Genomic DNA, 22,117 nt, shown 5'->3' on the forward strand with positions numbered 1-22,117 from the left:
AACCGCTGAGCGGCTGACACTCAAGAAAATCTACGAGGTAGTCGGCACAGACATGATTGGTAACATGTTTTATATTGCTCTCGACAAGTTTGCCCTTTATTTGCTTTTAAAGAGAATTCTAAGGTCGATTTACTGTCCAAGGAACTATGTGGCTAGCTATTTTGGTATCGTAAAATAACTTTTTAAAATTTTTCCAGCTCTAGATGGAGTATCAAATCGACGCTTACAAATAGTCGCGTCGATTCTCGACAAATACTGCTCCAAGCGCGGAGCTGAGCTCACGAACCAAGCGGCTCCTTGTACCAAAAGCGACCTACGCGCTTTATGCGGTACTATTATGAAGCGCGCGACATCTGCGGACGACTACAAAGATGCTGCCCTTCTCGCACTACTGTGGTATGCTAGGTCGGTCCTCCGGCACTATCTACTTGACAAAAAACCAAGTGTCGGTATACCCAGGTTTGAACTCATTATTTTATACATGTACGCTAATACATTACCCGCACTTGACATTTTGTGTGAAAATTTGTAGACTGACAGGTGGGTGTTTATTTATCAGCTGCACGCGCCTGAAGTCAGCATCACAGCAAGGAGCTTCGATCTATTGCGATCCTACAAACTTCTCATCCTTCCATATACACGCTCTCGCTGTTGCGACAACGATGTACGCGACGCGGAACGAATTTCTGTTGGACCAGTTACCCCCAAACGGCTCAGGCCCTGCCGACAAATCAGGACGAGATCCCTCTGCGTGATCATCTATTAAATAGGGAAATAACAGAGCCACACACACAGTCATCACTTGCGGAAGATCCAGGTCCCGGTGAAAGAGCTACCAACGTACCTGGCATTCATGCGTATGTGAACTGAGTGCTTCGAAGGTGAAGCTCTCAATGCATTCAACACGAGTGCAGTTTGACGGTAGGCTTGTCATCCCATTCTTTCCGACGAGCTGCCGCCCAAAATGCCAAAGGATATAGCAATATCAGCACCCCGTGGATTCTTGATCGAGGCAGTTGGAGAATGACAGCGGTAAGCAAGGCATTCAATTACATTGTTACTACGACGCACGAAGACCAAACGATTGTCATGTTGGAATATCAAGTCATCGGCCCGCTTATCAACATTGACCTGCTTTGGGACAGTGGTTCGGCAACGTATTAAACCGCGTCTCTTCGAAGTTGCACACGGCCTATCCGTATCTGTGAGCCTGCGCGCGGACGTAGCTGAAGTGCTCGCCTCAACTGCGCTGCCCCATTACCCCGAGGTTAAGCTAACATTCCCGGAGGCGCCCTACATGAAGCGGGTATCCAGTGCGTTAGAAGATCTACGAATTTCAAAGGCGGAAGTATTTGCATGGCTGCTCACCATTCGTGGCGCATTGTCGACTCATGGTTCATTCAACACTGTCAACAAGGAGACCACACAGAGCATCAATGTTGAGTTGCAATCCATCACCGACGAGCCACAAAGAAAACAAAGCGCTCTGATTGATTAGCAGACCCAGATCGTCAACGGCCTGGCTTCCAGTCAGGCTGCGCTTAGTGAACGTATGGAGCGACTGGAGGGTGTCTTTTAGCCTGCGCGTGCTGCTTCCACCAGTCTGCCGCTTCAGTCCCTCGGTGAGCTGACGCCGCCTGAGACCGCCCCAGATTCTGTAGTTGCTGAGCGGAGTCGACTGCACGCACGATCCAAGAAGATATTGAAAGTCTGGTTTAAGTGGTACTGTGTCCTGTTCCCTTCCCATACAAGGACACAAGACGCTACCATGAGTGTAAATTTGCTGTAGCCTTCCTGCGTCTTTTCCTACCTATCGGATATGATATGCGCGGTGACGACGGCTCAACCAAGTCGCGATCGGTCGCAAGGCTGAGACTAACATCCAAGAGCTCCTGCAAACCAAAAAATCAAAGCAAAATCAGTAGGGGCGATTGTGAAGGTACTGAAGCTATTGCACAGCGAGCGCAAGTTGGATGAACACATTGTTCATTACCAGCAGCTCGAGCAGGAAGGTCGGGTGTTTGATACCACACCGCAGAAGTCCAAGTACATCCTCCACCCTCACGACAACTAGCACACAAGGTTACATATCTATACATTAAATCACCATTCATAAAGAAACACAGCTTAGCTCACACCAATTTGGTTTCTACACCTTTGCCAGGTCAAGATGGTGCTACTCCACTTCAAAACGGATATTTTTAAAAATATGAAAACAAAAATTTGATTAGAAAAAAGTAACACTAAAAAGGAAATTCAAAGTGGTGAAAACGCAGAGCAAAGTGGTCCTCTCAGGTTGAACTGCAGCTAGGTGCCGTACTGCATGTCCTCCATGCGCTCCGCGGCAGCAACGGCATGCTGGCAATGCAGTGCCATCCTGCTAACAAGGCGCAAGTCGATACAATCCCGCAGAGTCGGCCCTCGCCGCGCGCTCCAGTATCTCCATCCGAGCAGCCGCAACCGTCCCACGAGGACGCTCCGCAACCAGCTCTTCACGGGACAAGGCAAGGTCGGCCTTGATCTTGGCCTTAAGAACGCTGAAACACCCTGTAGTACCAGCTCAAAAGTCGATTAGCTGGCCTTTTAAAAATATATTGTAATACAGTATACTGCGTACCTTCAATGGGGTTACACATTGGAGAGTATGGAGCCAGCCGTAGAAGTACGAAGTCGGCTCGTTCAGCGACGCGTTCTTCCGTTTGGTTATGGGCAGGGGCGTTGTCGAGAACGACAACGATTCTCTTGCCCTGGAAGTGCTCTTGAAAGATTGGCGAGGACTTGACTTTATTGTAGATTTCCTCAACAAAAGCAGCGTTAACATCCATGCGGATGCTGCCCCTTTGTAACTTATAATGCACCAGCCTTAAATCCGTTGAAACGGCGCACTGTACTTGCAGGTTGGCGCCCCTGGATGGCGGTAAGACGATCGTCGCCCGCTCGCCCCTTCTGGCACGCCCTTGGCTACGTTTACAATACAAGTTATAATTTGTCTCATCGTAATATACGATGAGGTTTCCTGCACTCATGTGCTCGCGCAGCTCTTTGGCAAACTCCATTCGCTTTGCTTTGTTGACTTCGCTGTTGCAAGTCATCGGCTCCACGCGGACCTGTTTCATTAAAATAAAAATATTATTTAAAATAAACATAATATATATTTTACCATTGTAACATACCTGTTTGGTGGTGTACAACTTGCCGATCAGCTTGTTGCTGATTGTCGAGGTGCTTAGGTCCACGCCGAAGTCGAATTGCACCATGTCTCTCATTGCACTGAGAGTGTAGGTGCAATTTTCTTCGAGGTACTCCTCGAGTGCCGCCTCGATCTCCGGAGTGCATTTGAAGTTGGACGGACGGGCTCCTCCGCGCGGGAGCAGCTCCGCCCGTCCTACTTCCACAATTCGACGTGCTGTGGTGGCGGGGATGCCGTTGTGGGCGGCCACAAACATCCAGTCTCCGCCCGCGCGGTGGCTGTCGAGGACACGTGCTCTGGCAAATGAAGGGTGCGGGGCTCCGGGCATCTTGGAGTAGGAAGAGGCTTGGGGCTTGGGAGAAGATTGAAAAGTGAGAGCGAGGAGTGGCAATGAAGTGCTCGCGGGCACGTGGGTTGATCCGCTTTGAACTGCGAATAAACCACTTTGAAGTACGGAGTGCGTTTACTCAACAAATTTGTGAAGTGACATAAATTCTAATGTAAAAGTTGAAAATAAATTTTATAACGTTTTGGTTACTTCACCACTTTGAAGTGGAGTAGCACCATCTTGGCCTGGCAAAGGTGTAAATGATAACTCTCTTAATCCGTGCAAAACACCTCGCTGCTGTCCTGCTACCGCTGCGCTCAACGGCCACCACCACCACCACCACCCCGGGCTCACAGCTGCCGCACACGCCGCCGTCGTACACTTTAGCGCTGTTCTGCTGCTGCTGGGCCCGAGGCCGCCACCTCGTCGAGCTCACAGCCACCGCACACCCCACCGCCGTACACTTCACTGTTGTCCTACCGGTCTGTTCTCCGCCCGTTTGTTTTCTACAGTTTAGTGTTTTCCAGAGCTTATATTTCAGTTGTGAGAGGCTGTCCGAATTTCCAGGCTCGGACAAAAGTGTCTGAACCTGCACGGTATGAGAGTAGGAGAATGGCACCTGAAAGAAGCATAATGTTCCTGACTGGATGTCTAGTAGCCTGAGACTATATTTGTTGAAGGAATGATTTGCGCAGAGTTGTTAGGGCAGTACAGAACTGAATGAGGACAAAGGTAGAGAGGATTAGGCGGCCATAGTGACGAGGAAGTCTTGAATGTAGAAGGAGAAGACGCTTGTGTGGTAGAGTTTGTAAAAGAGGAAGTGGTGATTTAGATAGTCTGGTGTCCTGGAGGGGAGTTATTCTCCACCAACCAGTCCAGTTATATAAGAAATCTCTATATGATATAGCACAATTATATTCCCCTAGATAGTCAGCATCACATCGGAGATGGTTACTTCAACAGCCTCCCACATCGAGGAATGTGTATGATGCTCTATCTGTCAGGTGCACCACAGGTGGCTGTTACTAACAGTCCTGTGCGTACATGAACATTTACTAGAGGTAGATCTTGTTTTGATATTGACATTCTTTTTTCTTTGACTTCTATTGTCAGTTTTGTCGTTTTGTTACCAGTTTTGGCAGGGGTTGTACAGATTTCTTGTTTTATTGATATTTTGGCTACTCAGGAAAACCGTAGAGGATTAAACCTGTTCACCATAGTAGGATGTCGTTGTTAGCGCTTTTGTTGCACGCGTTTTGAAGAAAGCTACTCAGGAAAACCTTTCATTTTGAGGTGTCAAAACCTGTTCGCTGTATTGTTGGCTACTCAGGAAACCTTTGAGGATACACCTGTTCACCGTGTTGATATTTAGATATTTTGTGAAAGTTGTGTTAAACTTTTGTTCATTAAACTGCCAGTTTTGTGCTCTTTAGTTTGTGGATATTTCTTCACACTTTGAAATTTCGTATTTGCTTTTTGTTATTATTTGATTGCTTTTACTTTTGTGTGGAGAGTTTATAGTTTTCAAATATTTTTAAAGAAAGGCTACAGCTTTCAAAGCATAAAAACATCTAACAGTGTCATCGGTAGTGTACGCATCTTGTTTGCAGGCTCTCATCGTTGGGGCTATTTTTCTCCCTAGAGGCTCATGGAGTTGTTTCTCATTTCGAAGATTTTTATTTTGTTTATACTTCGCAAGTGCAAGCAATAGGTTTGTAAACTATCGATTCCATTGAAAATGAAACTAATGCAGTAAAACTATAGTTGCTTTCTGTAGACAGAGGCTTGTGTAGGCTTGTCTTAAAGTCATAAAGTATTGGAGATTTTTTCTTTATGCTGGAAATGTTTGAAACTTTTGCCGCAATAATTTTTTTAAGTTTGGCGAATTGAATGAATTGTTTCGGCGTTGTTGCCTCCCAGTTTCATACATTTCTGGGCGTATTTCTTAACTTGGTTAAATACCAGACACATGTTTGTATGGACAATTGCCCATTTTCATTTTATCTCTTTCTTGTTTTTTTAAGGTATATTTTTATTTTACAGGTCCAAAATGTAGTGGATTACCTGTTCTCAACAAGCCGTAGATCTGCATTTAGTAGACTGCTGCAGCTTTGCATTAAGCGAGGTTTTAGCTGTGCCATTCGGCCTTGTAGCTCGAGATGTACATATTTAAAATGGTATCTCATTAAGTACACATATACTACTGTAGTAGTAAATACACAGCTTGTAGCTGGAATATTATAAGCACAGCTTTATAGCTCGCAAGTGGGGCATTTGGCCTCCCAGTATGGCGTGACACTACAGCAACGCTGCTGGTGCGTGAGGGCGGTATTTAGTTCTTCGCCTTAAATGTGTACTACATGTACTTGTACATCATCAAATGCATGTACATGTACGTGTATGTGTACGTGTACGTGTACGTGTACGTGTACGCGTACATGTACGTAGAGCACAAGGCACTGTGGCCTTCTAGTACGGCTTTTCAACCAGCAGCAATAGTACAGCGCTATGGCTGGTCTGGCATCATGGCCTCACAACTCGGCAATGGCCGGTGTGGCACGGAATGTATGTGTCTCGTGCGGCGCTACAGCTCCATGGCTGGCGCGGGGGTTTCATGACCTCCCAGCATGGCGAATAACTACGCATGCTGTGCTACAGCACAGTGGCTGGAGCCAAGTTGGCAACGTGGCCTCACGCGAGTTGGTGTCCGTCGGGCGATTTTCTCTCCGATCTCCTTCATGAGCCTTGGGGCTTGGAGGCGCATCGTCTTGCCGCTTTCAGCTCGTCAGTACCCTGGCGAAGCGTTGGGCTGATAACCTGTTGGAGGGATGATTTGCGCAGAGTTGTTAGGGCAGTACAGAACTGAATGAGCCTTGGGTAGAGAAGATTAGGCGGCCATAGTGAAGAGGAAGTCTTGAATGTAGAAGGAGAAGACGCTTGTGTGGTAGAGTTCGTAAAAGAGGAAGTGGTGATTTAGATAGTCTGGTGTCCTGGAGGGGAGTTATTCTCCACCAACCAGTCCAGTTATATAAGAAATCTCTATATGATATAGCACAATTATATTCCCCTAGATAGTCAGCATCACATCGGAGATGGTTACTTCAACAATATTCGACTGGAACTTTTTGTTAGAGATTCAGTATCTGAGACAGCGAAGCAACATTAATACATATTTTAATATTTTAAATGCATCTTAAAATACCAGTAAACCGATGCTGTTCTCGCTAATGCTGTGGGCGTTCTGCGCGCAGATAAGTGATGCAGCGATCACTTCAGCGTCTGTGACTCCAACGTCTCTGAATGCTGGCGTCACGGGATTGATGAACGTGGCTTTCACGACAGGAGCTACCATCCCTGTCGGCGGAACGATCGTCGTGACATTCCCCTCCACGTTCTACGTGGACTCCGCGTCGACACTGTCTTACCCTGCGGGCATCGATGCGACTAGTGCGATTGCAGCGTCTTCCGCTTCTGGCGTGGTGACTATCACGATTACAACGACCAGTGCTGCAGCTGGAGCCATCTCCTTCAGACTTGGCGGCATTTCGAATCCAGGTATGCTTGTGGTTAAGATAATGCACGGAGACTAACTTGCACATAATGTGTGACACATTTAGGCTTAGGCGCGTCGTCCAGCTACTCGATCCGCACTGAAAATGTTGGCGGCATTACCCTGGAGTCAGCGACAGTACCAGGTTCTACATTCAGCTCATGGACAATGTCTAATGCTGCAACGGTGGTCGCTGCTTCATTGCTTGCTGGTAGAACAACATCCTACACGGTCACTTTGACGACTGATGTAATGTTACGTATTGATAGCGTCATTGCGCTGAAAATTCCTCTCCTCAGCGACAGCGTCATTGTCTATAGTAGCGCCAATCTTGCAGGCTTGTCAGGCCTCGACTCAGCCTCGACGGTACTACGAGTGTCACCACCATACATTCTTCTCAAAATTGCTGGCCAAGACGTCGCTGCAGGGCAAACGGTCTCGATTACTTACGGTAATATCATCAATGCGGCAGCACAAGCCACACTTGCACCGCCGTTTTACGTTGACACACGGCACCCAAATGGAGCCATTTTCCAAGTCAGTTCTGACACGTTCCTAGTGCCCTTCACAAGCACAACACTTACATCAGCGACGATAACTCCTGTATCCTATTGGGCTGGCGTTACGACGGACTACAATGTGGTGTTTGCCAACTTGGCCTACGTGCCGTCAGGAAGTCGAGTGGACGTTACATTCCCGTCCCGTTTTGACATTAGCGGCGCTACTCTGAGCCACATCACCAATTTGCCTAGTGTGAATACTGCTTTCTCTCTGACGAGTTCGACTAAAGCCAGAGTTACGCTGGGAAACACTGCAGTATTACCTGGAAGTGGACGCGGATTTAAGCTGCAAAACATCATAAATCCTGGTTCTTCGTGTGACCAATTTATTGTGGAGTATTGCACCTCTACATGGGAGTCATACACAGTGACCATCACAGATAGTGGTGGGAATGTATTTGAAGAGTTAACGACAGTTGCAGGTGCACCAATTGTTAAGAAGCCGCTTCTGCATGGCCGTGTTCGTCCGTTGCTCAAGACTCCCAACACACTTACAATTGCGACTGTGACGCTCGACACTGTGACGACAATCCCTCTTGGAGGTTATATTGAAGCTGTATTTCCTGCTGACTACAGCGTTGGGGCTGGTGCGATCACAGCGAGTTTTTTGGTGAACATTCCCAGCGCTAGTACCGTTGTAACATCCACCCCAAGTTCCGTGAAACTACAGGTTGCAGGCGCGAATATCCCAGCGACCACCGGCATCTCGTTTACGGTTGACAAGATTACCACGCCTTCGAATAATGCGGTTGGAAACTTTATCGTACGCACTCGAGACGCGGGGGGAAATACGATTGAAGAAAGCAGCACTGTAGGTGGTGAAGGGTGCACGTACGTGAATGACTGCAGTGGACATGGCACGTGTACGCTTCTCTCGAAGATCTGCATTTGTAATACTGGCTGGGGAGCACCTACGGACGTTGCCGATTACAAGTCACCCGACTGTTCTACTCGTGTGTAACCTGCTGCTTACCTCCTGTATCGTGTTATTTCTAACCGAAACTCCATTCACGCAGGTGTGTGCTCATCAAGTTACGCCTGGAATTCCATTCCCACAAGCACCACGACAGCTCATGACACTGTTGTTGAATGCTCGGGCATGGGGGTCTGTAACCGAGTTGCTGGGACTTGCAAATGCTTCCCCGGTTTTGAAGGGTCTGCATGTGAAAGAAGTACGGACCTCGGCTTTTAAGAGCTGCTTGAGTTTGCTACATGTAGCTCGTCCTTACTGTTGATTGTTGTGTGGCAGTGAGTTGTCCAAACTGGTGCTCTGACCGAGGGACTTGCATGAGCATGCGCAGCATAGCTGCAGCCAGAAACGCTCAGCCCATCTCTCCACTAACAACTTACGGAGACAATCGGGTACGTCCGTGTTTAAAGATTGGAATCGGATTGAGCAGGAATCGTTGATCAAAGTCTTGCAGTTCTCAAGCTCATGGGACGCCGACAGGATTTTTGGTTGTGTCTGCGACTCCAGTTGGGCGGTCGGTACGGCAAGCGGCGAACTGCAAGCGACAGAATACTTCGGCGCGGACTGCTCGAAACGTACGCTTGATTCTCGCCCAACGTAGTGCGCAGTGGCCTAACCATTTTAAAAAACTTCAACAGGTCACTGCCCCATAGGAAACGACCCAGACACGACTGTAGACGAAACTAACTGCCAGGGTAAGACAGTTCCCGGGGGTACTGCAATAGGCCTCGCTGGGAATAAATGTCTTGTCGAGTGCTCCAACCGAGGGGTGTGCCACTACAAAACAGGCACCTGCATCTGTTTCCAAGGCTACACAGGATATGCCTGCCAAACACGAGACGAACTAGCCAAATAGCGTCATAAACCAAGACAAGGGAAGCGTCGGACGTCGATAAGGAGAGATAAAAAGATACGAGCAGTTGACATTTTCCGAGAGCCATGGCTGTCCAGCTTACCGGTACTGTGGATTTAAATAAGTACGACTGGCTACAATGTCCTGCTCGCTCTCTGTCTCCGTTCTAAGAATTCACGGTGCTCGACCGACAGGCAAAAAGTCGGTCGACTGTAAGAATGGGCAGAAACACCGGGTTATTCCATCTGAAGCAGCAGCTCCTTCTCGTCAAGAGCTTTCTTGGTGCTGATGTCGCAAATGTAGACTTTGGACTTGCGCCTCAGGTCGATCTTGGCCAGCTTCGATGGAGGCAAGTCATTCACTGTGGCCTCCACAAAGCCGCGTTCTAAAAACCAATGAGCCGTTCGTGTCGTTAACACAAAGAGCTTGGTGACGCCCATAGCTGCCGACTTGCGCATAATGTAGCCTAGCATAGCATTCCCCTTGCCGAGGTTGCGGTACGTGGAATCCACAGCCACACAACCCATCTCGGCAAAGTTGTTTTCGTAGGGTTGAAGTGTGCAGCAAGCGATGATAGCACCGTCGCGCTCCACAACTGTAAACGTGTCGACGTTACTCTCAATCTGTTCCTGGTCGCGCGACACGAGCACATCATCGTCTAGCAAAGGCTGGATGAGGCGCATGATGCTCACGATATCATTAGTTGTAGCCATGCGGATCCCTTCGTACATGTGCTTTGTGATCATAAGACCTTCGCCATCTCGGGTAAAAAGTTCCTGTAGTAAACCACCATCCACGTGCCGACTGACAAGATGCGAGCGTTTGACTCCATTGACGCACGCCTTGATAGATTCCTTCAGGTATAGCAAGAAGTCACCGCTAATATCTGGGTTTTGTCGAGCCAGTTCGACATACTGTTGAGCCTGCTCGATGACCAGAGTCTGCACGACTGAGTTGGATCGCGAGTCGATTAGTTCCTCGCCATTATGCAGAAAGATAAGCTTAGCACTCCCCAACTGAATAGCGCACTTGCTAGCCACCTGCTCCGAGAGGCAGTTGAAGACCTCACCGCTGGCACTGTAGCCGATGCTCGAAATGAGCACAATATCGCCGTCGTCCAGTGCAGTGCGCACCTTATCCACATTGAGTCGTCGCATTTCTCCTGTGTTCTTAAAGTCCACACCCCCTCGCACACCCACCGGTTGTGCCGTGATAAAGTTACCCGAAGCAATGTTTATAGTTCTGGCACGTCCCGGAGAGTTGACAATTCCTCGCCCGAGGTAACTTTCAATCTGAAACCGTACAGAGCCTGCTGCGTCCATTGCACATTGGAGCTCCATGGGTCCCGTGATGCGCATGCCGCAGTCGAATCTCTGCGAGAGCTTCCGGAGTGACAGTTGGCGATTAAGTTGCGGCCTCGAACCAGCCACTAGAACCAGCTTGACGCCGAAGGTATTGAGTAATGCAATGTCGTGCATGACGGCGCCAAAAAGGTTGGATTCGACCAATTGCCCCGGTAGATGAATGACCATAGTGGTGCCTCGATGGAAATTAATGTAGGGTGACATGTCTCGGAACATGGCGGTGAAGGAGGATGGGCCTACGGAGGTGTTGCGGCCCTCGGTCTGTAAGCCCTGTTGCACGCGCAGACACTCGGGTGGCACGATGGGCATGAAATCGGAGTAGGCGGCCTGGTCGTCTTCGGTGGGCGGAACCAGACCGACAGGTCCCAATCCGTGGCCGTGGCCAGCATGTGCGAAGCCATGACCGTGTCCGGTACCAAGTGCTTCATTGACGGGTACGGAAGGAGATCCCGCCGCGTGCAGCGCTACACGGGCGGACGTGAAGACTCGCAAACTGCCCAGAGTCGAGCGTGAGTGGCCGCAGGCGGACGAGAAGAGCAGTCTGCGAGAGTGTATGGCGCTGGGACGGACCCACATGGAGCTTGGGAGCGTAAGCCTTGGTCAGAAGGAGGAAAGCGCGTCTGCGGCTTGGCGAATGCGAATGTGGCACAGCCGTCACGGTTGGCCAAGCAAAAACCACCTACTGTGCTCTTTTTTTTTCTGGCTTGTTTGACAAGCGTGAAAGATCGGGGCTCCATAACGGAATGTAGGAGAAGTTTGGCTTGGAAAAGTAAAAACTGAAGATGTTGAATGGGAGGACAGACAGTAGGGAGAGTGTTGGAGCCTCGTTACAAAGGCGTTATCTCGGAGCTTTTTATTGTAAGCCTGCATCGCATCGCAAATATTGGAGAGCAAAGTGTCACACGTTGTCTCCATGACGACAACAGAGGCGATCACTGAAGCCGTCTTGCCTTCCAGAATGTTGCGGTGCTTGGATACGCTCAGCGAGTTGCTAAATCGGCTACTTCAGTTTCCATGTTGCCGTTGCCTCAGGCTTAGGCTAGGAGCGAATCCTGGACAATTCTAAAGAAGTATTATCCGCAATTTTTTTAGAGCACTGAGTTAGATCCTTCCTTAACCCCTTAGTTCCCGTATGTTTAGCCGCTAAACATAAGAGGTGTATAGCTTCTTTCAGTTTTTTTCGGCATCTATGTTATGTTTAGCGGCTAAACATAAGAGAAAAACTGACTTGGAGTTTGTATTGAACAGATCTCAAGAGAGCGCAGGAAAGCTCAATACTGAAGTCAAGACAAAAGTGGGAGCCTAAAACGGCCGGATGCACAGGCTTAGGGTAGCTGGACCGGATTCCTGATTGAACGAGATAAAGAGAGGCGGTGTCACCCACCACCAACGGGTGGCCGACAGTCACAAAACTCTCTCATACTTCAAAACGACCGCGGGGGCAGCAGACCAGAATGGTGGCGACGTCTGGCAAGATGCCACGACGGACGCTGACAGCGGAAGAGACCCGGTTGTGCAAGGCAGCCATCAGTGACCGCCACAAGCGTCGCCTTCGTCGAGACGACGAGAAACAGTCAGCAGCAGAGCCAAAGCATGGCGCTGAGGGGCGTGCGTTGAAGAAGCAGTCTAGGAAGAGGGCGGTGAAACTTACGACGACAGCCATGGAGATAGCAGAGTCTAGAGGTCCACATATTGAGCCGGCAGCACCCAAAGAGACAGAAGCAACAGCGAGTACGGACGAAGCTAAAGAGGTAATACCTGTTGCAGAAAATGAGGAAGATTCTGTGGAACCAGAGGTGGAGGAAGTTGTAGCAGACGTGGTGATGGCTGTGGCTTCAACTGTGGCTTCAAGTGCGCTTCTAACGCCTGTGCGAGATGCTCAAGGCGCTGTGGAGACCTTGCGCCCCCCCTCGGACGAACAAGCAGGCGCCGGTTACGCAAAAATCCCCGAAACGACGCCGCCGCGTCCTACAAGACAGTCCAGAACGCGAAGCTCAAGCTGAAGGCACCATAAGTGACACCACAGACACCGGTGCTGCGTCAGCTGCCCCGCATCTCCCTGTCGCCTGCGTAGTCGACGGTGATCCTAACATCATGGCGGCTGGTGCACGTGAGTGCACTGGCCTCGGATCAGAAGAGGAATCTGGTCCTGATTCAGACGATGACGACGCGGACAGTGAGTGGGAAGGAGATTGGGAGCTTGGAGAACTCTCTGATGAGGAGTTAGCCGATTGCGTTGGAACTGAACTACCGGACACGTTCTGCAAGTCGGTGGCGATGAATGCGGCGCGTTTGGCGGAGATGAAACATTCTGGCTGGGAGTATGGTAAGTTATGTTGAACGCTATCCAACATACGCAACTATTATTCCGTCGTTGTCTAACATAATGTTAACATTATCTAACTCACTTTGATGTGCTATTTGTAGACCAGTCCAAATTTGGAGACAATCCTACGTATGAAGACCTTTACGACGGGCCTTATGGACCATCTGAGAGCGTCCTTGGAGTGGCTGAAGACCCACTGGCGCTGTTCTTCTACTACCTACCGCCAAAATTGTGGAGACAGATTGCCGTCGAGAGCAATCGCTACCACACGCAGTCGATACCGGGTCGTGCGCAGGCGATTCAAGCGAAGCAGCGTCGTGGTGGTGGAGAAGTAGAGAACCTCGCAGATATTCGTCGGCGACTAGCACGTGTGAAGCCGATAGAACCGTGGGAGGTTTTGCGCGTCATCGCGCTTCTCATTGCAAGGATGCTGTCTCCAGTGCGAAAGGGGATTGCTGCTCACTGGGAGTTGACACCGGCTGGTGCGTTGCCAACGCCACGCTTCGGCAAGTACATGTCCCGCAACCGGTTCTTCCACATAATGGGATACTTGCACTTCTCCAACAACAAGTCGCCTCAAGCTAGCACGGATCGTGTATGGAAGATTCGGCCGGTTATCGAGGTTTTACAGCGTACATTTGCGCGCGGCTACAAGATTCCTCCTGTCATTAGCTTTGACGAAGCTACGCTGCCTTCAAGATCCCGCTACAATCCTACCAGACAGTTCAACAAGGACAAATCGCACAAGTGGGGGACCAAGGTGTTCGTGGCAGCGTGTGCAGATACAGCTTATTGCATGAGGTGCGTTCAAGGTGGCAAGCTAATGCTTGCCACCTTTTTTTTTGGTCTAAGTGCTTATGTTGGACGGGCAAACATCCACATTGTGGAGAATTTCCTAATCCAACATATTTATTACTTTTACTAATATCGTGTGCGTTTGTGCGACTGTTCAGATTCGAGGTGTACTGTGGTGCTAAGAGTAATCTCCGGACTCCGATTCCTGCTGATAATAATTGCGGCGAGGCTGCCGTACTAAGGAACATGAACGCGCTGTGCCCGCCATCACCGACCTCCCCGTGGCGTTTGGTAATCACAGACCGGTTTTACACGTCGGTGAAGCTGGCATTGGAGCTGTTACAGCGACGGATGTACATTACGGGTACGATCCAGACGCGTATGGCAGGGTACGCGAAGGATGTGAAGACTGACAAGTCTTACAGAACCGTGAATGGTGTGAGAGAGCTAGTACCACCACAGGGGACAATCAAGCTGGCTGAAAATAAGCTTTTTCCGCAGATAACTGCAGCAATGTGGATGGACCGCAATCCCGTCCACATGCTGAGCAGTGGTGGCAGCAGAGAAACAGTCAGTGTCAGTAAGTAAGCCTGTGTGTTTATATATATGTATCATTGCTCACTATTGTGCTTTTTTATTGTAGTGCGGCGTATCAAAGGCCAGATGAAAGAGCTACCGGCACCGGAGCTGGTTCGTGACTATCACCGATACATGGGAGGTGTTGATGTGCACGACCAGCTCCGGATGCAACGCTACAGCGTGCAGCTTTCGTACAAATCACGAAAGTACTACAAGACCTTGTTTCTCGGATTGCTGGACATGGCGTTGGTGAACGCCTTTATTGTGTATCGACACAACCAGCGTGCCAATGGGCACAAATCCCCGAAGCATTCCGCATTCTTCGAGACACTCAAGGAACAACTACTTGCTGTTGATGAAAACTCTTTCGCTGAGATTGAGGTAAGTTGCTATGATGGGTTTGGCAACATAAATGCATTTACTAATATGTGTTATGTTGGTTATGTTTCCTATTCTAGAAATCCACCTCCGCTGAGGAGCGTACAGCCGCTTCACCTGCACGAGGAGCGTCGCCAAGACGGGAGGAGCAGCGACGTGGCTCAGACCGCATTGATGATGGCCACGAACTGGCGGAGAACCCAGACAAGGCCGACACTGAAACCGGAAAGAAGCGTCGCCACAGAACCTGCAAAGTGTGTGCTATCTACAAGGTGGTGCCGCGGAAGTATACGAAGTATTACTGTCCAGAATGCTCTGCAGGGTCAAAGAGGTACGTACATGCTGTTCATGCTTGATACTAACACGGTGATAGCGCTGACTGTAGGTTGTGCCGCAGGAAGTATCTCTGCAACGTTGTTAGGGAGGAAAGGGAGCGCACGTGCTTTCAGATATGGCACCTCGACTGGAGGAACGGGAATGACATCCCGAGCCGCTTGCTACGCGACCACAAGATACGCGACCGAGCGCCAGCGGAGCGTCCAGGCAAGAAGCGACACCGCCGACGTGATGCGAGCGGCAGTGAGGCGTGCGCGAGTGAAGTAGCAGCGGGTGGGTCCGACGCTGACGCATCCGGCGATGCCGATGACCAGGCCCCGAACAAAGACGCTGCTGCAGAGGGGGAGCAATCGTAGTGTGCGCCGTTTGCGTGTGCAATCAAATGAATAGTGGTTACATTGATTTGCTTCTATTGGCTATTTCTTCTTTACTTGACGTGTGCAATGTTACACAGACAATGATCTCAATAAACAGGCCATTTACAATGTTGCATCAGTCATCTTATGCAGCAGTACAACTGAGAAAATCCAACATGAAACAGGAATATGTTGGATGTGCTCGTTTTTATCCATTAGCAACCCTGCACTATCCATTTGCATAGCTGGACGAAATTCGGGGCCATACAAATTCCTATATTAAATTATGTTGGAGCTCCAACATAAGATCAAAATATACCCCTGACTTTTCGGCCGGGAACTAAGGGGTTAAAGGTAGGTAATCGGTAAATTATACTGATATATTAGAGGCGCACTAGATTTGAGTTTCAGTTTCAGAACAACACCTTTTTATGCAAACTGAAACTAGAATCCTTGCCAACCGAAGGTGCTGCCTCAGTTTCAGTTTGACGAGTTTCAGACTAACGGCAATACCAGTGGAAGATACGATGCCAGACCCGGAGACTTATGCGCTCACACCGTTTGCCTTGCCCACGGACCCGTCTCCCAGTGTACTTATAACTTTACAGTGACTGATGATCTTATTTTGCGCCGCTGTGCAAACTTAGTGAAGCCATGGGAGGCTGCCGTGAGCACAGCAAATGGAATCATGAAGGCCTTTGAGATTATAGCAGAAAAAATACCGCGCTGTTGACGGATTTTTGCGGACCGGCCCTGCGTACTCGCTTTGATCGGCTAGTGCGTATGTTTCGCGAGGCACAGAGAGCTTCTTTGCGGGCCTCTGGCACCACTGAAGAGTACCAAGAAATAGTCGATCTGCATATTCACTGTAAAGAATAGCGACATTCTCCTTGCAGATACGGCTGGAGGCAGCAGCTGACCGCCCATAGTCATTGGCTGCAGTAAAAAGCTTGGATGGCTCGAAAAGCCTGCGGCAGACCATTGCGAGAGCCTCAACGCTGGGGAGAGTATCACCGGTCGGTGTAAGTAGTAGTGGCTGGGGTAGCCGTAGCTTGATAGACAGACACTGAAGCTCGCGATTAGTGAAGTTGTAGCGAATATGGGCTGTAGCGTCATCCATGGCTAGGTCGAAGTGGTTCTCCAAATTGATACGAAGACTACGCTGGAGAAGACGAAAGCAATGGTTCTCTATGAGAGCGGACATTATGGCCAGGAATCGCTTCCACTTGCCGCTAGTCGCTGCCCAGGCGCTGCATATAATAATGGAAGCTTGGATGGCCGTCAGTTTGGGCGCCACGAACACCATCTTGGTCGGCACTGTGCCTCTGCCGCTCCACTCAAACTGAAAAGGGAGTTGATCTAGACGCACCTTTTGCTCTACCCTAACCAACGATAGAGCTGAAGTTTAGCTCTTCCGCGATTACGGTAGCATCATTAGCTGAAACTGAAACTCAAATCACTGATTTTCTGTCTTCGAAAGTTCTCTATTACCAGACATTCCGACATTTACAAAAAATCTGAAAACATACACCCCTCTCCCCCCTTTCCTCCACCCGCAAAACGCTCATAGCCTCTCATTTGGAACTTTGCGCGTCTAGGCCTCAAGTCGACTTCGGGCTTGTATTCTCGTACGTTGCTTAAGTATATTTGTACTGCTTATTACTCCTTCTGATGCTCTGTAAATAATCAGGTGGATCTCAATGCGCGGGAGCAAACCGGAGGCGCACGTGCCATTTGCTAGCGTTTTGAGGCTTCACCGATGAGCAAAGAATGGCACGAAATTTAAGACGCGTTTAAGGAGTACCTGTATGCGTACCAGACGAGGACGCAACATCTTTTTCGACTCTACAGCTCGACGTCGGTAGTTCACCGTAACGCAGATATTAGAGCGCAACTCTCCGCAGATGACGCAGGATCGGCAAACACGGGCGATTTTTCTCTATCTCTAATTCTCAACGATTTCAAGACATTTTGGATCAAACGCATTTGCAAACATGGGTGGAGGAGAAAAAGCCGCAGTACGGATCAGCGGAACAGCTACTTTGGGAAGTCGACGGAGCGCAAGGCCGATATCAAGTCTGCTGTGACCTGGAACAAAGAAGAAAATATATTTATGGTTTGTGTGACTGGCTACAGCACAAGCCGCAGCCATCGCATCGACCGCACTGTCTACGAAAACCACCCGTCTATGCGGCGCGTCGATTCTGCTTGTGTTTGTGGACGTGCTACAATCGACGGGTTCCATGCCCAAGCGAATCATGCAGCTCGCGAGAAAACAGGTACAGATAGTTACGTTTTTGATAGTATTTCATTAGCTTACATTTCTTATGAATGTGTATATAGGCCAGAATGTGACACTCCGTGACGTCCACGACACCGTTGCCAAAATGAGAGAGGAGCGGCGTGGCACGGGCACAGTAGAACAGCGAATTCAAGGACTCCTGCGTGGATTTTATGTGCGGCGAGGCAACCGAGCTCCTGTATTTGTCGACGACGAATCTTTGGCACAAACCATCACGCTACGAACGCGCCAGATGCGTCGGTGGCTCAAGACTTTTCCTGCGGTGATGCTGGTTGACGCTACGCACAACACGTATGACGCTCGGTACAAACTTTTCTCGTTCATGGTGCATGCTGTGTACGGCCCTGTACGTTTCACGTATGTACTAGTGAATACAGGCGCCTGATATACACGGTGTACCCTAGAGTGTATCTGTAGGCACAAACATGTACTAATACACCTTATATGTACCTAGAGGTAGTATGTGGAGCGGAGGCAACCGGATGGGGCAACTTGTGACGTGACGGCTCTGTTGTTTTTCGAATGATACATCCGTGATATTGATATGCAGTTCAAGCTAAGGCTCGCGCTGCTGCGCTTTTAAGACTACGCTATCAACTGAAGTGTCTGCCGTAGCGTTATGTCAAGCGATAACTGAATCTTTAGGTTTTAATGCACTACCATCGTTTGTATAAGTTTAGTTCACTCGGTTTAATTGTCAAGAAGCGTTGATGAAAGTACATCGGTTAGTAGCGTGCAACCTTCAGGTAGACTGAGCAGGTTTCACCCTGCCTTCGTGCCTGAAAATTCACTGAATCATCTGTACATTCGATCAACATTAGTAAGTTGGCACACAAACCATACAATCTTCCCGTAACATCCGGTACCGGTAAGTTAATTCTCCACAAACACTCGCTGCAATCTCTACATTTTTGGGAAATTTGAAATCTATTTTGTTATATTGCCCCTTTCTCTGAAATTGGTGCCATTGTCACCTAGTCTAGGGCCTTTAGACACTAGGGTGCCTAAAATACCACTCATTGGGTAACCCGATGTCCCGATTATGTTTACTCCACTCAGTGCCTCTAATATCGATCATGTTTTTGTTGTTGTTGTGTCTCACCCAAGCATTGATAGTACATCCTCCGTCCAGAAGCTTAAAAGGGTGGACCTTCAAAGTTCTCAAAGAATATCAACTAAGCATAGACTATGGGCTCTTGCAAATCAGTAATACCACGTATGTTCAGGCTGAAAAGGCTGAAAGTATTAAAGCCGTGTTTGCGAAGGTATAAGCTGTATGTGGATTTCAATTTCTGGGCAGAGTCTGTACCAACGGATCTGGTGCACTAATATCTACTTTCTCAAAGTACTATAGTAAGTTGTAATCGGAAATGAACTACTACATGCAATAGGGTAAACTACGTACTGGACAGCTAATTTAATACCTGTACTATAGTAGTTCAGTTTCCTGACTGAGAAACTACTTCTATTACATTATTTTTGAAGGTGCTACTTCTACGCGAACGTTTATTCTCTGAAAATTATTGTACCGGTGCTGTCAATCCCTGGTCGCATCACTGCTAGTTATTCTTCGCAAGTAAAGATCATCTCTGCTTCCTTTTGTGGTCGGGGTTTCTGAATATGAAGTCTTTAGGATATTAGGGGCTGTCAATTGTGCAGCAGCAAGAAGGATTTTTCCTGCTCCTTGATTGGTAATGTAATTCTTTCTCGTTCAACATAAAAATCGATGCAGAACGCGTTGCAGCAGCAAATAGATTTGTATATCTTCTCCTTTGGATAAATATCGTAACCCATTCGAAAAGTCACCGTTTCGCGGGTAGATCAGGTCTCCGTCGGTATGGAGACCATAGGAGACTTCACACGGACCAACCTGACGCCACAGCGGCTCTAAGTGGCAAGCGTTATCGCGAGCGTAGTCTCACAGAGCAGGAAGCTGATGATCCGGTGCAGGAGCTTTCTGATGTGACGCCCAGCCGATCCACAATCGATGCTCAGGTTCACGTCTGCCTCGGAAAGAACAGTAAGAAGATTCGCAAGCAGGAAGGTGAAAATGTGCTCGGCACATGCAACCGGAAAGGCTGCAAGCGAGCTGTTCCCGCGGCTTGTGCGGCTGTAATGCTTAAGTTTCAAGGCCGACGCCACACTAAAAAAATTAGCTTGTGGCAAAAAAATGCTACAACGCTCTCATGAAGCAGCCTCGCTTGACGCTTTTGCAGCAAAATAAGCGCGCTCCTTGGCACAGCGACGGACGATCGCCATATCGCTCCGCTTCTAACCTTGTAGCCTGTCGGTCTGTCTGTCTGTCCGTCCGTCTGTCAATAAGTCCGTCCGTTTCCTGTCTTACTGCTTTTTCCTGCCTTTTCGAATGGCTACACTTGGCCTGTCTAATGCAGTTTCGTCCCATCTTACCGACCGCGCCTATCTTTCTGACTTGACTTAACTATGCCTAAATGACAAAACTGGCAAAAACGCCACACAACTAACTCGCGCGCGCATTGGTCAATATTTGCCTACCTGCGACACTGACTGGGTCTGTCGCACGATCAGACCGTCTCTCTCCCTCGTGATTGGACGTAAGGTAAACATTTATGCCGCGCATGAAGCACACCGATTGGATGTAAGCACAAAGGCGAACTGTGCTGACGATTGCGCATTTACATTTAGCTACGCAAAACCTGTCGTTTGTATTGCAAATCGGGCACAGTAATCCCCGCATTTTGTGTGAGTCGTGCGATGTTATCTTCCACACACTTTTAAAGGTAGAGACGATAGTATTATCATTAATAATGTAGGCTTCACGACATTTGCGTTAGCTGCACCCGGACACCGCACTGCATGCGCGCATGGTACCTACGTGGTAGTGTTTAAAGTCATTGTTATTGCTTTAAAAGTATGTTTTGCTCGAAAAATGAAAGTAGCATTATTTAATCGATTGCAGAATTTTATTTATAATTTCTTTGTTTAATAATGAGTACCAGCATTAAATGACCGAGTATTGGGTAATATATTACTTTGACGTATTATATGGCTAAAACAACTTCATGATTATGAAATAATAATACCTTTTAGTTTTTTGCTTAAAACATATATGCCCAGCAATAAATATCCGTCCGAATACCCAATATTTTACCCTGGTTAGTTATAATAGTTTGTTCACAGTTTGCAACATGGCGAGGTCCACGAGCAAGGCCAATATTGACCCGCTTCTGCTGAACCCGCAGCGGGCTACGACGGACGGATTCCCAGGCACGCTGCATCTGCTGCAGGAAGCTGCAGTGTGGCTACGCGTTTCGTACAATCAGCGGACGGGACATCGTGGGCGCTGTATTGCCTGCGAGAACGGCCCAAAAGCGGTTAAGTTCTGAAAGGAAAAGCCCCCGCCACCTGATTCGGCCGAAGTACGCCGCCAGGAAAGCCTGGCGACCGTCAAGAAGGCGATGGGTCCTGACTGGTACTCCAAAAAGATGAAGAGGCGCAGCCGTCCTCGCAAGCTGACCGCCTGAAACGCCAAGTACATCGAGTAAAAGAAGCATCAGAAGAGCAAGTAATTGGTAAATGTACGCTTTTAGATCCCTTTACCCCGTTTATCGTTGTATTTTGTATACCGGCGGGCAGCGCGAGGCCTGATACGGTAAACGGACTGTGGCGCTACCAAGCATGTTGACGCATCTATAGAGCGTAGCGCGTTTCATATAATAACTAGCACGGGGTATGTACTGTGTGCTGCTGCAAACTGACCGCTCCTGTTTGCATACGCGTCTGCGTAGAAGGCAAGAGCACCCGCTCACTTGGCACACGCAAACCGATGCTATCTGTACCACCCACGCTCACAACGTATATTCCACTAATGCGCGCTCGCAAATTAAAGCAACAATATTGAGTGGGAACTACGCGCGACGAAAAGGTTGATGTCTACATAGACACGAGCACGTGTGTGGAAGTGCGAACCATACAGGTGGGTGTGGCAGGTCAATGTGTCTGTACGCAGTACTGTGCTTTAGTGCCCAGTCCATAATGGTCGAGATAAGAGCTCGATGAGTCGCGGAGGACTATAAAGTGTACCCGTCGCGTTGACTACGGCTAACAGACGCGCGGTCAGCTTGCCTGTATCGCTGTGGTATGACCTGTTCCCAGTTACTAACGCGCTTGGTCATATAGACTGATACGTCATAAGCGTGAGCACAGTAAGCCAACACGACGACGCAAATGTACCGAGAAAGCGACAGTGAC

The 22,117-nt window shown here is 48.8% G+C and overlaps 3 protein-coding genes across 3 annotated transcripts; 2 read left to right on the forward strand and 1 right to left on the reverse strand.

Annotated features, from left to right (window-relative positions):
• Positions 1-398: 398 nt before the first annotated feature.
• PITG_01562 (uncharacterized protein) lies at positions 399-2,074 on the forward strand (the record flags this gene model as incomplete). The annotated part of the gene is made up of 6 exons (XM_002908161.1): positions 399-449; positions 560-664; positions 782-857; positions 1,146-1,313; positions 1,662-1,722; positions 1,960-2,074. The coding sequence occupies 6 exons, from the start codon at positions 399-401 to the stop codon at positions 2,072-2,074; spliced, it is 576 nt and encodes a 191-aa protein (XP_002908207.1).
• A 3,804-nt stretch (positions 2,075-5,878) lies between these two features.
• On the forward strand, positions 5,879-8,589 carry PITG_01563 (uncharacterized protein; the record flags this gene model as incomplete). The annotated part of the gene is made up of 5 exons (XM_002908162.1): positions 5,879-5,958; positions 6,177-6,302; positions 6,724-7,073; positions 7,136-8,215; positions 8,444-8,589. 5 exons carry the CDS (start codon positions 5,879-5,881, stop codon positions 8,587-8,589), a joined length of 1,782 nt encoding a protein of 593 aa, XP_002908208.1.
• Positions 8,590-9,687: 1,098 nt separating this feature from the next.
• On the reverse strand, positions 9,688-11,391 carry PITG_01564 (amino-acid acetyltransferase, putative; the record flags this gene model as incomplete). Its single annotated transcript, XM_002908163.1, has 1 exon — positions 9,688-11,391. One exon carries the CDS (start codon positions 11,389-11,391, stop codon positions 9,688-9,690), a length of 1,704 nt encoding a protein of 567 aa, XP_002908209.1.
• Between the last annotated feature and the right edge of the window lie 10,726 nt (positions 11,392-22,117).

The sequence above is a fragment of the Phytophthora infestans genome, genomic scaffold (genome assembly GCF_000142945.1).
Source record: "Phytophthora infestans T30-4 supercont1.2 genomic scaffold, whole genome shotgun sequence".
Lineage (NCBI taxonomy): Eukaryota > Oomycota > Peronosporomycetes > Peronosporales > Peronosporaceae > Phytophthora > Phytophthora infestans.